Genomic DNA, 17500 nt, shown 5'->3' with positions numbered 1-17500 from the left:
CACAGATACACAAACAATACAGAGAAACACACACACACACACGCAAACACACATACAAAAACAAACAGACACACAGCAAACACATAAACACAAACGCATACAAACACACACACACAGAAACGAACACATACACACACACAAAACCACATGCAAACACACACATACAAAAACAGACACACAAACACAAACATACACAAACACACACAGAGACACACATAAACACATGCAGAGACAGACAGACACAGAGACATACATACACACTCTTACACACAAACACAAACAGAGACACGCGCAAACACACAAAACAGACACAAACACCCTCGGGCAGACACAGAGACACATCAAACACAAACACGCACATACAAAAACACAGGGGCACATGCTCACACACAAACACACGCTCACACGCCCACGCCCACAGACACACACAAACCCCTAGACACACGCAAACACCAAGACACAAGGTCTATATAAGTATATAGACCTTACACAGACACACCACTCCCACCAGAAGGCGATAACCTCTTGACCGAAGCTAAGCCACCCCCCACCCCCCCTTCGAGTTCCTAAAAGATAAGGTTTCCGAGAAATCTCCGTAACCAAGATGAAGATCCAGCGACGCCTCCCCAAGTCCATGTGCAAGAACGCCGTGGCGCGCGCCTTGCCACGGTGGACCTCGGAACCCGAGTCCATCGAATGGTTCGACACTTTCAACCTCGCTGGCGAGGAGCTGATCGCATTCGTGGCCGAGCCCAGGCAGTCCAAGGAGGACAAGATGAAGGAGGATAAGAGGAAGCAAGAGAAGCGAGTCTTCAAGGCCGAGAAGATGGAGAAGAAGCCCAACCGACCAAGAACGGCTATGTGGTCGTGTACGGGAACCAGCACGTGATCGCCCTGGGCACTCCCGCCTCCTACGTGGTCCTTCTCGAGTAGGAGCTCAAGATGCACGCCAAGAAGGATGATCACAGCGAGCAGGCGCAGAAGCGGCAGCAGAAGGCCGATGAGAACCGCGCTCAGCATCTCAAGTTGGTGTTGGAGCAGATAATGAAGGCGTTCGTTGCAAAAACGGGCGAACTGCTGATTGGAGAGCTGGTGGTCGCAGGGCCTGGCAACATGAAGGCCGTAGCAGCTGGCCAAGACCGCTATAAGCACAAACACCAGCCAGTCCGGGAAGTCGGGCTTGTGGGAGCTGGTGCAGGGCCTGCTTGCGGAGGAGTTCAAGCACGAGAGGGAGCGGCTAGGACTCAAGCTCAAGAAATACGTGCCCGGCATGCAGATGCCCATCGCTCAGCCCCAGCAGACTGGCAAACCCCAGGTTGTCTCTGTGTGTATGTGTGACTATGTTTGTATGTCTCTGTGTCTGTATGCGTGTTTGCAAACCCCAGCAGGTCGGCAAGCACCAGCAGGTTGGCAAGCATCAGCAGGTCGGCAAGCACCAGCAGGTTGGCAAGCACCAGCAGGTTGGCAAACCCCAGCAGGTCGGCAAGCACCAGCAGGTTGGCAAACCCCAGCAGGTCGACAAGTACCAGCAGGTCGGCAAGCACCAGCAGATTGGCAAGCACAAACAGGCAATCAAGTAGAGGAAGCAGCCCGCCAAGCACCAGCATGCGAGTAAAGTAAAAAAGCAGGCCGCCAAGCACAAGAAGGAACAGAGCAAGAAGGGCAAGAGGCGTTGCAACTGATGAGCGGGAGGCGAAGCTGCCCTGCGGCCTCGCCTCCTGGCGGAAGCGATTGCGATGAAGAATCCGCTCAGCTTCATAGACAGAAAAAAGTTTGATGGAAGAAATCCCTTTAGTTTGTTTTGAGAAAGATATCAATTTAGCTTCTCGCAAAAAAGGAAAGAAAAACAATTTTTCACTTATATCTATGTAAAAAGGAAGAAAAAAAATGTTGGAAACCATTTAGTTCATTTTGAGGTGAGGAGATTCATTGGGAGGGGAGTCATTGTAGAAGGTACGCCGCGCCCTGGATAACGCGACGTCAAGGACATGGCGAGGGTAGCCCAGTTTGGAGAACGAACGACGAAGGAAGTCGATCTCTCCATCCAGATACTGGGGTCACAGATGCGGAGGGCACGAAGAAACAGCGAGTTGGCAACCCCTCTCTTCACATGCAATGGATGGTACGAGAAGAAGTGTATGTACATACCACTGTGCATAGGTTTCCTGTATATAGAAAAGGAAAAATGATTATCAGAGCGATGGACAAGAGTGTCCAAGAAAGGGAGCTTGTCGTCAACCCCCCATTCCACCTTGAAACGGATGGAAGGAGAGAGAATTCAGCTGCGCCAGGAAATCAGGAAACAGGGCAGGGTCATGAGGCCAGAGAACGAAGACGTCGTCGACATATCTCAGCCACATGGAAGAACGAGGGGAGATGGAAGGGAGGAGCTCCGACTCGAAGAACTCCATGTACAGGTTAGCCAGAACAGGGGAGAGAGGAGAGCCCATGGCAACACCGAACGTCTGTGAGTAGAAACGACCCTCAAAAGAGAAGGAATTCGACTCCACACACAGACGAATCAGCTGGAGGAAGATTTCGGTGGGAAGAGGAAGACGAGGATCCTCGACAGGGAGCTTCCTCTGAAGGAAATCGAGGACGTCATCAAGCGGGACCTTGGTGAATAGGGTGTCGACATCCAGGCTCAGCATGGACGCCGGCGGGACACCGCGTTTCCTCTCTCCACCGGACCTGACCTCCCTTCGCTTAAGTTCTCCTGTCCTCACCTGCCCTGAGTTTCCCGTGTGCTTCTCCTCCCTTCCCTCTTATACCGCTTTCTCTCCCTTCCCTCCCAGCCTCCAGGCTAGTACAGTGGTAAAGTGTTGGCCTCTCATCCGAGGGGTCGGCGGTTCGCGCCCCGTCCAGGCGCGAGAAGTTGCAATTGTCGCTCAGAGGTTACTGCTGTGGCTGGGCACTACGGTGGGTAAGGACTAAGCTCTGTAGTGTCAGCACTTGTTGACACACGGTGATCGAGTCGACATTAGTCGGCATAGGCCGGGCTCCCCTATAGCCCGGGCAAGGCTAGGCTTCGCATATGACTTATCCTTATCCTTTCCTCCTCAGACCCGAAGATGGAATCGAGGACGATTCCGAAACTGTTGTCTCACTTTCCTCAGTAAATCTAGTTTGTCCATTGTGGGTTTTTCTACCATAATATCAACACGGTAGTGTTTTTCTATTCATCATGGACCCCACGGTTAAACGAAATCTCTCGTTCCTATTTGCCTCCTTCCCCGACTTGGTTCCTGCCTTCCGTGCTTTTGAGGATTCCCTCATCGCCACGGCCCGACGGAAGAATCAACTTCGTTTCCTCCGAGACTGCCTCGAGGAGCAGGTGCTCCCTTCCTCGATCGGCAATCTCTTGAAGCACTCGGATAAAGGATCTCCTTTTCCTGATTATGCTCGTTCCCTCCTCCTTGAATGGATCCGCGCTGGTAAGAGGGGTGTCGAACATTCCTACTATAGCTCGCGAGTTCGTTCTGACCTACTGAAGGAACGAATCCTCGGCCATGTCTTCCAGCTCTTCGACGTGGCCCACGATTCTTCCCGGTTCCTCTCCACTACCCATGTCCGCTCCCTCTCCCAGAAACTATCTAACCTCACCTCCCGTAGTCCCTGGTCCCGCTTCTCCCTCACCGACGCGGTTACCAACCTTTCCTCTCTGTCCTTGACCCCTCACCGACAACAACTCCTTGGCTTCGGTCTTTCGTTTGCTTTCCTCTTCCCCTTACCTCTATTGACATCATTTCTTCCTTTGACTGGTTCATCTACGCTCATAGGAACTCCTTGCCTGATGTCTCCCTCCTTCGTGGGGCCTTCTTTCCGGCCCTCGAGTCCCTCCTTCACCCAAACCCTTCCATCCCCAGGCGTTACCGTGAGGCCCTTCACAGCCTGCGCAGGGAGAATGTCACAATTTTGCCTTCTGACAAAGGCAACTCAATGGTGGTCCTCGACCGAGCCTCCTACCTGCAGAAGGCCCAGGACCTGTTAGGTGGCGCCTCCACCTATGCCCCCTGACCAGAAAGAAATTAAGAAATAAAGAATGAAGGGAAGAAGAAAAGAAAGAAATAAGGAAGGGAGGGTGAAAGGGAGGAAGGAAGTAATGAATGAATGAATGAAGGAAGGGAGGAAAGAAAGGGAAGCAGGAGTCTCCTCACCTGCCTGTCCTAAGCCTGCCTTACACTGAGGAGATCTACTCCCTCCGTCGGTCCCTGCAGTCTCTCAACTGCAGACTCTCCTTTCTCCAGGTGAATACTCTCCGTCGTAACTTGGTTCACACCTGCTCTCCCTCTACCTCGAAGGTGGGCACCTATGCTGCACCGTGTGCCTCCTGTGATAAGCAGTATTTTGGTGAAACAGACGTCAGTCTTACTAAGCGTCTGTCTCAGCATAAGTACGCTGTATCCAGGGGACAGCAACAACGCCCTCTTCTGCCATCAGTGGGACACTGGCCATCAGATGGACTGGAAAGCAGCACGCATTCTCTTCCCTTCCGCTGATGTCCATGCCCGCAGACTAGTGGAATCTTCTCTGATTAAGCTACTGCCCAATTTCAACTTGAGCAGCGGTTTTTCTCCTGCCGACAGCCTCCTCGTTTCCCACATCCTTCATCTCCTTCCTTATGCCGGTCACCCCTCACATGGACCGCCTGATCCTTCGACCTGACCTGACCCCCCTTCGCTTCGTGTCTCCTGTCCTCACTTGCCCCGTGTCTCCCGTGGTGCTGCGTTTCCTCTCTCCACCTGACCTGACCTCCCTTTGCTTCCGTTCTCCTGTCCTCACCTGCCTCGTGTTTCCTGAGTGCTTCTCCTCCCTTCCCTCTTATACCGCTTCCTCTCCCTCCTTCCACAGGCCCTCTCCCCTGTGGTGTGCAGAGAGAGATCACCCAATTGGCGAGGCATTATTGTCACCCACTTGGCGTGATCCTCCAGAGCAAAAGCCACTAGACTTGAGCTTGATTTTGATACTCTTTGACAACAAACTACACAGAGAGCTCCGCCAATTTCTCGTGGTTCGCCGCGACAATTGGCCAGGCCTTCTCTTGTAGCAATTGCCTCACTACCGCTCCCTTGGAGAGCGAGGTTACAAACCAGGTTTGGACCCTCTGGTCCTGGACATAGTTTGTGGCCACGCACCAAGGGCGACTTTTCGGTGCCTAACTTTTGCTCTCTCCTTCTGACTTCCTGGTGCAGCCTGGGCCTGCGGGAAACGTTGATTTCCAACATTCGCCTGGGCTGCGGTGACGGGATCACACCCCCCTTGTAGCAGGATTGGGGTGCAGATCGTTTACCACACCAAAACTCCGAGTTCAGCCCACCCAGGGGATCTGTCCTGTGGTGCTGAAGGGTCGAGTGTAGGGATCAGAGCTTCTTTTGAGGCCCTTCTTAAGACCTCACCCTGAGAGTAGGTATAAAGATAATCCCCGAAAGGGGACCAATCTGTTTCCAACTCTCTAAATGACCACAAAATGAATCAGACCATGGCAGTCACCCTGGAGCCTTTCAAGGTTGCAGGGGGGCGAAAGAAAAACCAAAAGCAGGCCAAACGTGTCCGGCCTGCTGAACCGAGCAAGGACAAGACAGAAACACCAAACACAAAGTCTGTCCATGCACACCAGACTGAGGGAAACCTGAACTCCCCTCAGAACTCCCTTAGTCAAGAAGGGGCTACAGCTGAACCAGCCAAATCAACTGCCCCCACTTCCAAAGGCCTTAAACCCCTGCAAAGGGGAGGCGTGAAGCGACGAAGGGTGGAAACTGACTCTGAAGAAGAGGCAGAGCACACCCCAAGTCGACTAACGCGGTTTAAGGTACCAAAAAAACCTGAAGACTTCGACAATGCATACCAGTTGGTAAGGGCATTGGAGAAGGAAAGAAATGTAAGACTATCAATCCGAATCTCTAGAGATGAGGGCATGATCATGGCCCCCAAAGACACAGCCAACATGAATATCCTGCAGGAAATCAAGGTGCTAAAAGACGGGAGAAAGGTGTGTATTTCACCACTGACCAACCAAGAGAAAAAGTCCAAGATGGTGCTACTTGGCTTTCCACTAGGGTTCGACGTGGAGGTGATCACGTCTCTCCCACAAGTGGTGGAGGCTTCCCGCATGGCCAAAAGGGAAGTCTCCAACCAGGCAAGTCCTGGTTATCCTCAAGGGAGCCCCAATCACCACCCTTGATCTGGGTAACTGGGGCTCATACAAGCTCAGGGCATATGTGCCAGAGCCCTTGAGGTGTTTCACGTGCCAGAAATTTGGGCATCACCAGGCCAACTGCAAGGCCAAAGCCAAATGTGGTGTATGCAGCGAGGCACATGAAACCGAAGTGTGTATAAAGGCACACAAAGATGGCCAGAAGGACACAATAGCCGTGTCCAAACTGTGCCAAAAAGCATCATGCCTGAAGCCTGGCTTGCTCTGTCAGGAAACAGGCAATGATTAAACAGCAGGAGCTAGCCAAAAAGCGTCCTGACTTTGTCCCTGTGCCCCCAGGCACCTACGTCTAGGGCAAAAACAAAAACCAAAACCAAAAAGAAAAGACTCCCCGACCTCCTAAGAGGAAGGAGTCGCCCCCACAGCAAAAATTGGATACCTCTAACAGAGATGAGTTCCCCAAGCTTGCTAGTGGCAAAACCACAAAAAAGAACCAAAGGGAAAAAGGTTCAAAGTCCACAGTAATGGTCCCCCCAGTAGATGATAATCTTTTCTTTGACGAGAAAGATATGACTCTCCTGTTGAGTGCTGTAGTTTCTGCAGTAGCAACAGCCTTGGGGAGGACCAGTGAGGAGGCGGAGAAAGCAGTGCAGGTCGCAATGACGGCTATGACCCAAACTGTGGCAGCTCTGAAGGGAAGGAAGCTAGAAGCCTCCAAACCGATAACGAGCAGCGCTCCCCTCCCTAAATCCTTGGATGGCAGGCTAGTTTCAAGAGAAACATTACATGAAACCCCAGCTAGTCTGTCAGGACAGGCTGAAACTGTGCAGCAGGCCGAGTCTGTACAGCCAAAGTCTCGTCCTCTGACCCGAGGTGACACTTCCAACCTAGGCCCTACACCCCTCGGTAGAGCCTTAACCGGAGTGTCTGACTTAGAGGAAGTTGTACAATCCTCAATCAACGAGAATCTGTATTTATCTGATGCCACCAGCACTGGGGCATCTGAAGCTGAAACAAGTGACACTGAGGAACCATCATGGCACACAATCTAAGCATACTGCAGTGGAATATCTGTAGCTATAAAAGCAAGAACTCCTTTCTCCAGTTAATTGTGCGAGCAAGGAGCATTGACGTCGTCATGCTCCAGGAGACACTAACTATGGGATCCGTGTGCTTTTCAGGATATCATGCCTTCACCACTCCAAACCTGGATGGTGCTAGAGGCCTGATGACCCTGGTAAAAGAAGCTATCCCTTGCTCCCTAAAAGCCAACCCGCCGCACTGTGGAGATGGTGTTGAATCTCTTGCTGTTGAGATTCAGCTACCTGGGGACCCTATAAAAATATATAATATTCATAGCAAACCACTGCGTGAGAGCTTAGATCTAAACCAGGTCTGTGCTACTGCAGCACAAGACCGAGTGATCATAGGGGGAGACTTCAATGCACACATGGCCATGCTGAATCCCCGCAAAAGGCCGAACGCGGCAGGCATTCACATAGAAGAAGTGCTTTGGACATTCCCTGAGATCGCTCTTCTCAACACCAAAGAACCAACGCATGTGAAGGGAGGGGTCCTAGACCTCACCTTTGCCACTGCAACAATGGTGGAGAGAATTCGGTGGTGTGTCGATGATACGGTCACTAGTGATCACTACGGCATAGTCACTAATGGATGCAGGTCCAGCCCAAAGACCGCATCACATTCCTAAATGGAAAACAGACAAGGCCAACTGGTTTGCCTTCCAAGAAGGCTTGGCCCAACGTCTGAGAGACAATGAACCCAATAACAATAATGAAAATGTGGATGTGCTAGAGGCAAGGCTAATCCAGGCCATAAACCAGGCAGCCTCACAAACCATCCCCAAAATTCGCCCATGGTCCAGAACTCACAAAGACGCCTGGTACTATAATGATGAGATCAAAGAGGTCAACCACAGGGTTAATGTGTAGAAAAAACTTCCGACGCCAAAGATCTCCCGACAATCTGGCCCTGTTGAGGGAAGCTATCGTGGATGCCAAGGAAACTGCCAACAGAGTAAGGCAGGAAAAATGGCTGGAATGGTGCCAAACTTTTGGGCACCAGACCAGCCTTACAGAGTTCTGGAAATGGGTTAGGCAAGCGATAAGCCGCCAAGCCCCGAAATGCACTCATCATGACCCACAATCAGAGGCTAACAGATTGGTGCTTGATTTCTCTGCCAGAACCAGCACCAACAATCTGTCTCCAATGATGAGAGAAAAGCAACAAAACTTAAATCCAGAAAGACTTGCTCTCATAAGAGACAAGGCACTCGAAGCTGATGAAACGGATGCCTTGTTCTCTCTTAGGGAACAAAGAAAATCATACGAATCCAGTTCTGGGTTAGCACCGGGATCTGATGGGATCTCTCACCCCATCATTTCGCATCTAGGCCTTGCAGGAGAACTTGCATTCTTGCAGGTTATCAACAAATCCTGGCAAACAGCCACGGTGCCCCAGAGATGGAAACAAGGCACAATAGTTCCCATCCCAAAACCAAAGGAGCCTGGCAAGTACCGTCCCATCTCTCTTCTCTGCTGCCTAGGTAAAACAGCTGAGATGGTACTCAACATGCTCCGATGGAAAATGGGTCCCCCCCATGAACACCTGCACGGGTTCACAAGGGGTAAGAGCACTGCTCATAGCATTTCCACACTCTTAAACACAATCTGCACCTCGCCTGCCGTGGCTGTCTTCCTAGACCTGGAGAAGGCTTTTGAACTGGCAAGTCCGCTTGCCATTTGAGACCCTAATCCACAAAGGAGTCAAAGGCAGACTCTTGGCCTGGATAGCTGACTATTTTAAAAATAGATCAGCAAATGTCAGATTTCAAGGCCACCTCTCACAGCACATGCCACTTGAAAATGGAACTCCTCAGGGAGGGGTTCTTAGTCCAGCCCTGTTTAATACCCTCTTATGCAGATGACTTGGCAATCATAGCCTCTGGCAATCACTGCCTTACTAGAGCTCAGCATTATCTGAACCTGGTGTCCGAAGAGTGTTGTAGGACGGGTCTAAAAATATCAGCAGCAGAATCCAAAGCAATGGCACTGAGAACCAATGTCAGAAACAAAAAACTCACTATACAGGGTATGGATCTGGAATGGGTGAAGGACTATCTATACCTTGGTGTATGGATAGGACACACACTCACTTTCAAAAAGGAGATCCAATACCTGCTTGACAGAACCAAGGAAAGACTGTCAGTCATGAAAATCATGACAGGGAGACACATAGGAGCAGGACACAAAGTACTAAGATCATTCTATGTACATGCTGTCCGTCCTATTATTGACTATGCATCTATCACCCTCATTGCTTCCAGCACAACATTAAAAGAAAAACTGGAAACAATACAAAACGAAGCAGCCAGGATAATTCTAGGTGCACCTAAGTGGACAAAGGTCATCAACCTCCTCATGGAAGCTGATTTACCGTCCATGGACACCAGAATTGATCTAATGGCAGCACAGTTCCTTTCCAAGGTCCTGCAGGCACCCACAAACTCCTATCTAAGACAAAGAGTTCTCAGACGCCTACAACAAGATTATCAGTTGTTTGCGGACAATTCCTGGCTCACACACACAGCCAGAGTTTTGATACGCTTTCAGCTAAAAGATTCATTGCTTGCCAAGGGTATGGACTCCCCTCATCCTGACTACAAAGAACCCCTGCCGTGGGCAAAAGAAATGATCGAATTCTCAATTCTAAATCTCACCATGAGAAAAGATCAATATTCCAAGCCATATAGGCATACAAGGGAACGAGCTTGCTGATAAACTAGCCGAAAAGGGCAGGGGTATGCCCCCATCCTCCATGATCGTTAAACCCAGTCGAAGGGGACTGAGCCAAGGTACCAAAGCTGCAGCGTGTGCGGTCCTCCGGGGAGCACATAGAGAAAACATCACAAAATCGCTCGCTGCCAAGTGGTACTCAGATGCTTCAGGCTATGAGCCACTGGCCCTTCCTCCAAATACAAAAAGTACCGAAGTCATACTATTCAGACTAAGACTAGGTTACCAATGCGCTTGGCAAATTATTGACAATGAGACTGGGAGGTTATGTAAACACTGCGGCGAGCTTAACGCCACCCTGTTACATTACTTGCAGAATTGTGTACACACACAATTTCTAAGGCAGGGACCACCCACCACAGCCGCCGGGCTGGTAAAAAGGGTGTGCAACATGCTTTCTCCATGGCAGCTGGATCGCTTGCTTGCAATCCAGCCACCGCGATAAGCATGCAGTTCAAAGAAAAGGTCTGAGTTAACTAGAAATAGTTAACACAGGCCGGGCCACTCCAGAGAAAAGGCCCGGGCGAAGCATGACTTCGCAAATCTAACTGAACTGAACTCCTTCCTCAGACCCAAAGATGGGATCCAGGACAATTCCGAATCTGTTGTCTCACTTTCCTCAATAAATCTAGTTTGTGCATTGTGGGTTTTTCTACCATAGTATCAACACGATAGAATGTTTTTCTATTCATGTATATATATAAATCCCCAAATATTGCATTTCAGTCAAATAAAGGACTAACGGTGCTCTAAATAAATGTAGAGGTTCTATGACGTCTAACCAAAACTTTCTGCGTGTTATATTAGATCTGCCAATTAGTGCTTAAAAATAGGTAGGTTTGTGATACACAAGCACAACAGCTTTGATTTATTGTTTTTTTACATGTTCATTTAATGATGTTCCAACATATACATGTACTGAATGCAGACACAGTAAGGCTGAGAAACAGCCACACACAAGAAACACACACTCAAGCTCCTCGCATCTAGTCGCGCTTTCGCTTGCCCTTTGAGGAGCAGAGTCTCGCGCATCCTACGGCGAGGAGCTTCACGAGGAGGTACGTGATCCCGATCGCCACTGCCGCCGCGGTCATCCACACATCGACGTTATAAACCTGGTACCTGAGGATTAAGATTAGATTGTTACCTTAACCTTTTTTTTTAAATAAAACAAATGAAAATTTATGGATGATATATGAAATCCTACTGAAAACGAAAGTATTGGATACGCTGATGCCTCCTGTACGTGTCTCAGTAATGCTGAGCATTCGACTCACCACGCCATGGCGACCACGGGCGACCGCAGGTGAGGCGCTCCCTTGTGCCTGATGACGTAGTTCACCCAGTAGGATGCGACTTCCCCCGCGGGCTGAGGCTGATCCTTCATCACTCCGGAGCGTCGCTTTGCTTCTTGTCTCATGCTGCAACACACGGGCTAGTGAGTGGCAGTCGGTGCCTCGAGGCTGGATGAGTGTGGCCACGTGGACCAGTTTCACGAAATGTCTTTACATCGGGGGTTCGCAACCTCTACAGTCTAGCGACACGCAGACAATATTTGCTAGATCAATTACAAATCTTTATTTCAGTATTATATCATCCAAATGTATTATGCATATAGTTATAATATATCCCTGAAAATGTCCAACTGCTGCAAATAACTGCATAAAAATACAATTCTAACTGCACTTGTATAACATGGGGCAGCTGAGAGCAATCTAATTATCATTGACATATGCGTTACTAATTATTATTATTATTTTTTTTATCTACCTAGTGGTGTTTTTCAGCCAGTAGCTATCCGAATTTTCCTAATGTTCCAGACTAAAGGATTAGTGTATTAAGAGGTAAGGGATATGCATAAAATGTGTATATAAATATGTATACTGTACATACATGTATATATATATATGTGTGTGTGTATATATATATATATATATATATATATATATATATATATATATATATATATATATATATATATATATATATATATATATATATATATATATATATATATATATATATATATATATATATATATATATATATATATATATATATGGTGTGACGGCGTCATAGCCTAGCAGTGTTAAGTGCCTTCTCACTTTCAGCTGCGATCACTGGCTAGCTTAATGTGAAAAGGGAGTAGCTCTGTATAAGCCTCCCCTGCCAGTTTATAGCCTCTCCATCATCGAGACCTGCAGTGCCTCCCCATGGCCACCCATGGAAACTGGGTACATTGTGGTCCCAGGCTAAACTGTGGGGGATCTTGGAGCAGCAAGAGGTCCTAGAGGTACAGTCATGGCTCACCAGTGTGTAAACACGCCCTGGCTTTGTACCAACTCCTACCCCTCAGCCCCCTGGTGTTAATGGGTAGCTCGGTGGGCCTTGCATTTCTCTCCCCTTCCCTCAGATATAACGCATCGGCAGTATCGAATATAAAAAGAAATGCTGTGGAAATGGGAAATGCCCCTCCTACCCAACATGTGAGCACGCTGTGGCCCCGTTGGGAGGGCGACTGCTGGGGCACAAGATGGGAATGGGAGCTAGTCGTTTCTCCTGTGTTCTGGCAGCTGCCAACCCACTTAGAGTGAAGGCCCAAGGTTAAACCTCAAGCAGGATGTCAGGGTGGGGGCTTGGAACATCTGCTCTTTGTGTCAGGATGATTGGTTGCCACTACTGTCGAGGGAATTGAGGAGGCTGAGAGTTGAGGTGGATGCTCTCTCGGAGGTGAGAAGTCCTGGCAGCGGCTGGTTAAGCTGCAGAAATGGTCACCATATTCAGGGAGCATCCATAGCTATCTCTAGCAGACTTCGGCCAGTGGTAGTAGAGGTTACTCGGGGCGATTAGTGTATAATGGGTTGAGACTGAAGCTTACATTTGGCTTCATGTCTCTTATTGCTGTGTACACTCCTACCGATGTTTGCAAACTCGATGTGAAAAGAAATGTTTTACACCAAACTTGCATCTGTCACACAGTTGTTCTCAACAAAATATTCATATTGTTCTGGGTGACTTCATTGTGGAATATGGCTGTCATCGAGTTGGCTATGAGATATCTGTCGGTCCCCATGGTTCGGGAATGATGCCAGCAGTGAGAATAGCCTCCTTTTCTGGGGCTTTGCACGGTCCCAGAAACTGAGATTTCTGGCTCTTGATACCAGCACTGCCCTCATCGTTGGATGTCATACAGTGATGCAGGTGATGCAGCCAAGGAGATCGACCACATCCTTGTTAGCATTTGTTGGGGGATCCTCCAGAACTACAGGGCGTAAAGGAGTGCCGAATTCTATGATACTGATCATAGATTAGTTGTGGCTACCCTCCAGGTCCAATTCTAAACTCCCCAGCAGTCCAATGACCACTCTAGGGTGTTTCATCTGGACAGGTTGAGAGAGGAGGGAGGTGTGCCCGGGGGTTTTTGAGTCAGTTTCTTGTCGTTTCTTAGTGCTCGACAACCTGACGGACCCTGTACTTCTGTGGGACACCTTCAAGCGTGAAATGGTTGATGCAGCTCAAGAATCGATTGGTGAACGCCCTATAGCAAGATAGAATTATATCTGACAGGAGACACTGGAAGCTACAGATGCTTATCATGCAACTCGTCTGACAGGGAATTGGGATTTGCATCACTCTTAGGTGCATACTCGGTCACTGTTGTGAAGGGACAAAGTTCAGTTCATTAGCAGTCTTGCACAGAAGGCCATTTCTTGGTAAATGATCTTTGTCCTACCTACCAACTCCAAGCCCTCTTCACAGGTGACAGCACTGCACTCAGTAAGTGGCCAGCTTATCTCAGATCTTGTTAGTGTAATATAAGTATTTTAAGTAGTTGTACCAGGTTGATCCACCAACAATTAACAATTAATTTGGGTGCAGATAGTGTCAAGATTCCGTTGCCAGACTCACTCATCAGTAAGGATCCACCCTCCCTCACTGAAGTTAAGGGGGAGATCTTCAAGCTGAAGAGTAGTAGAGCAGTGAGACGTATCAGAGATCATCTGCTAAGGCACCAGACCGACCATATCCTGGCACTTAGTCATTGTAGAGAGTCGTTGCCAGTTTGGGCATGGTCTGCTTGCATTGACGTCAAGCAGGCATTCAATATGATGCATCGAAATCACTCTCAATACTGAGATTGAGAGGAATTCAAACAAGGGTTATTAGACTATTAGCAAGCCTGTGTACTGGTACTGAAAGTGCTGTAAATTGTGGTGGGGGCCTGTCGAGCCTCTTTCCAGTTAGTTAGGCAAGACTGTCCTTGCTCCAACATTTTTCAATGCTTGCATGGACTGGATATTGGACAGGGTTACTGCCTAAAACCATTGTGAGCAACTCTGAGCAATATCAGGGTTACTTTGCTGATGATGTTGCTATTCTATCTGAGTCTCTTGACAAGAGTATTTGGAGATGCTACGTGTTTTCAAGGCCCTGATAATGCTGGTGATACTATATGGTAGTGAAATCTGGCTGCTATCCTGTGCCTTGGGATCTCATCTTCATGCCTTTTGTAATAAGTCAGATCATGGGTGCAGCTGGCGGGACCAAATGTCCAACCAAGAGTTGCACCGTGAGGCTGGCACAGGCCCTGTTACTTGCACAATCTGTGATCGCCAGCTCAGGCTATACGGCCACCTGGCTCGCTTCCCAAAGGCTGATCCTGCCCAGCAGATTGTCTCTGTGCAAGATAGCCATAGATGGGGGAGGCCTGTGGGACGACCTAGGAAGTTGTGGCTTGGGCAGATCGATCAAACCTGTCATGAGGAGCTTGAGATAGACCAAGTCCCTGCCTGGCAGGGACTTGGTTCATCTAAGAGGGATCCTCGTAGATGGAAACGAAGGGTGGATGTGGCTGTACACCCCTGTCTGCATTAGCTCACAATAATGATGTAAATATATATATGTATATATATATAATAGTTTTATGAATATATAGATGGATTGGTATAATTAGTTTCTCTTTCTCTCTCTCTCTCTCTCTCTCTCTATATATATATATATATATATTTTTTTTTTTTCATGAATGTATATATATCCATGTGTGTAATACTTCATGATTTTGGCCAGATTCTACTCTTCTTCCTCCCTTCACAGGACCCCTGTTATCCAACAAAAGGGAAATTCCCAAAACTACACTGCCGTTCAGAATAATAAAAACTGCTCAGTCTCTCCGGCCACCTGTGTCTATTACCTCTGATCGTCCATGACCGAGCGAATCCCTTCCGTCAAGACCTCCTCTGACAGCTGGTCCCAGAAGATGACTTTGCCCCAGCCCTCCCTCGCCACCTGAACCATGTTGGTGTGCTGGTCCCCCATCACGGGCAAGCCAAGAACCGGGATGCCATGGTACGTGGACTCCATTGTGCTCAGTTGTCCGCCGTGTGTCATGAAGAGGCGGAGGGACGCGTGGCCTGCAACAGAAAATCCTCACATTTATTGGAAATCACAAACAATGAGTTGATCGTGTTTATCTATTTGTATGTATTGCATCCACTCTTGTTACAATTTTATTGTGAATGATTGACTGGCAGTTCACTAAAATCGACTGCTTATACTCATCATGAAACCCCCACGGCATTTCTCAGACTGCTCCACGAAATGATTGTAAATAACTGTCATGTCTTCCTCAGATAAATGCATCTCTGACCTAGAATGTCTTGCTGCGGGAGCCACTTCCCGAGCCGCACGTTGGGGGGTAGGTCGGGCATGTCCTCCTGGTCCCACTTCCACAACACGCGCTGCTTCAGGGACCCAAACACCTTCACTAAGACCTGGCGGTACCTGGGGTGAAATTGGGCGCTGGTTTAGCCAGTCTGCAGGATAGAGTTAGAGCATGTTCTACTAATAGTAGTAGTAGAAAACTATTACAAATATAAATTATGGCCATATTATACCGCGTCTACCATGAGCGTTATTTGTGTGAGCAGTGGGGGGCGTCCCTTCTAAGCATTAAAAGGGGGCCTCCCGATGAGGTAAACAAATACAACATCTGTATCCCTATACAGTAGCACACGTACAGTAGAAAATATTTAGGAAAGACGAAGGCCCCAGAATAGGGTTGGACTTCAAGTACTCTCCCTGTTTTTAAAACCTGTAAATGCTCAATAAACTTTCGATAAACATGATTTTTACGCTAATTCCCCCAGATTTGACTGTAATTCCAACTGATTTTAACCCGTCTTATTATTGGTTATTTTTCTCGGTAAATGTCTTAAGCATTTCCAAAAGCATTTTCACATGAATCGTGGCAAAAATACTGGGACTGCGTGGGAGGTAACGTTCACCTGGGACATTTTGGACTATAGTTTCCATCAAGCTCATGATTAAGATTAGATTATTCGAACAGATCATTCATAAATATGATGAATCATTTAGATAGAGGACTTCATATCGACCCCCGGACGCTGTTCACCCAAATGGCCTCCCCGTTCAGCCTCAAACCGCCAGTCCTTTGCTTCGGTTGGGGTCGAGCTGGGGGCGTGCCTCACGGATCCTGCTCCGCCGATGGAGTGCGAATGACGCCACTGAACGCTGCTAGCAATACAACTCCCAACAGGGTAATACAAAGAATAATCGATATTACAGTTATCGTCGCATTCATTACGATCACGGACTTATAATCATAATTATCAGCCTATTCGGAAGGCCGGCCCCACTAGAGATTAACGGCCGGTTTGTTAGAATTGTGCGAGGCTCGACCCAAAGGATATTCGTATACTTGGTATGCATAAGTAAAGAAATAAATGCATATTTATCAGTCTAGACATGCATATCAACCCGGTAAATAGACGGTTAAGTGTATATCTATCCGATATATGGACAGATTTGCCTTTATTTCTGCATCTATATTTATGAAAATTCATTGGGTCGGGCCTGGCACAATTTTAACTGTAAGACATTGAAGAAGGCAGCGACCATGTAATGTAAAACGGGACAAGCTTGAAGAAGATAATTATCGCTGGTTACTGGCATCAATCATAAGCGTCGTCGCAGCACTACCGAAAAACCGTAGGAGGATAGCGATTGGTAAAGGCAATGGCAAATGAAGTGGCTTAGAAGTGTCCATAATATCCCTGGTGATAATATGGACATTAGAGCGTTATCTCTTTTCCTCTTATCGATTATTATCTTAAGGAGCGGTTCAACTTGTGTACATGCAGGTCTGATAAAGGTCTAAATGAGTACTTATATAAGTACCTTGGCAATGATAACACGACCGAGAGCATCTTTCTCTTCGGGATCTCTGGGCTTTCCAGGTGCAAAGAAAAACTCTCTTAAAGAAATGATCAATATCTTTAAGTATCTAGAAAGCCATCAACAGTTACATTAAACATATATAAAACAATTAGAGTTAATTACCATAAAATTCGTTTTTTACTATCAAAAACAATAAACAAGAAAATACTAATTTGAAATTGAGGATCTACACACGCGTTGGCGGCCATTCAGATTAGTGTTAATAATTTTGAATCAGTAAATCGCTTTCTGTTCTTATTTCTTCATAAAGCATGTGCCATGAAATAATAAACAA

General features: G+C 47.8%; 1 protein-coding gene across 3 annotated transcripts in view; it reads right to left on the bottom strand.

Annotated features, from left to right (window-relative positions):
* Window positions 1-10824: 10824 nt before the first annotated feature.
* LOC113809671 (UDP-glucosyltransferase 2) overlaps window positions 10825-17500 on the bottom strand; it is a 26729-nt gene continuing 20053 nt past the window's right edge. For all 3 annotated transcript variants that reach the window (XM_070132148.1, XM_070132149.1, XM_070132151.1), the window contains exons 8-11: window positions 15617-15750; window positions 15161-15380; window positions 11247-11390; window positions 10825-11091 (exon numbers count right to left, since the gene is read on the bottom strand). In XM_070132148.1, coding sequence (XP_069988249.1) covers window positions 10956-11091; window positions 11247-11390; window positions 15161-15380; window positions 15617-15750 — 634 coding nt within the window. In that variant the 3' untranslated portion in view covers window positions 10825-10955. The remainder of the gene's footprint in view (window positions 11092-11246; window positions 11391-15160; window positions 15381-15616; window positions 15751-17500) is intronic.

This window comes from Penaeus vannamei, chromosome 17 (assembly GCF_042767895.1).
Source record: "Penaeus vannamei isolate JL-2024 chromosome 17, ASM4276789v1, whole genome shotgun sequence".
Taxonomy (NCBI): Eukaryota; Metazoa; Arthropoda; class Malacostraca; order Decapoda; family Penaeidae; genus Penaeus; species Penaeus vannamei.
Note: the sequence above shows the minus strand (reverse complement) of the source record. Positions and strands in the feature narration are given on the sequence as shown.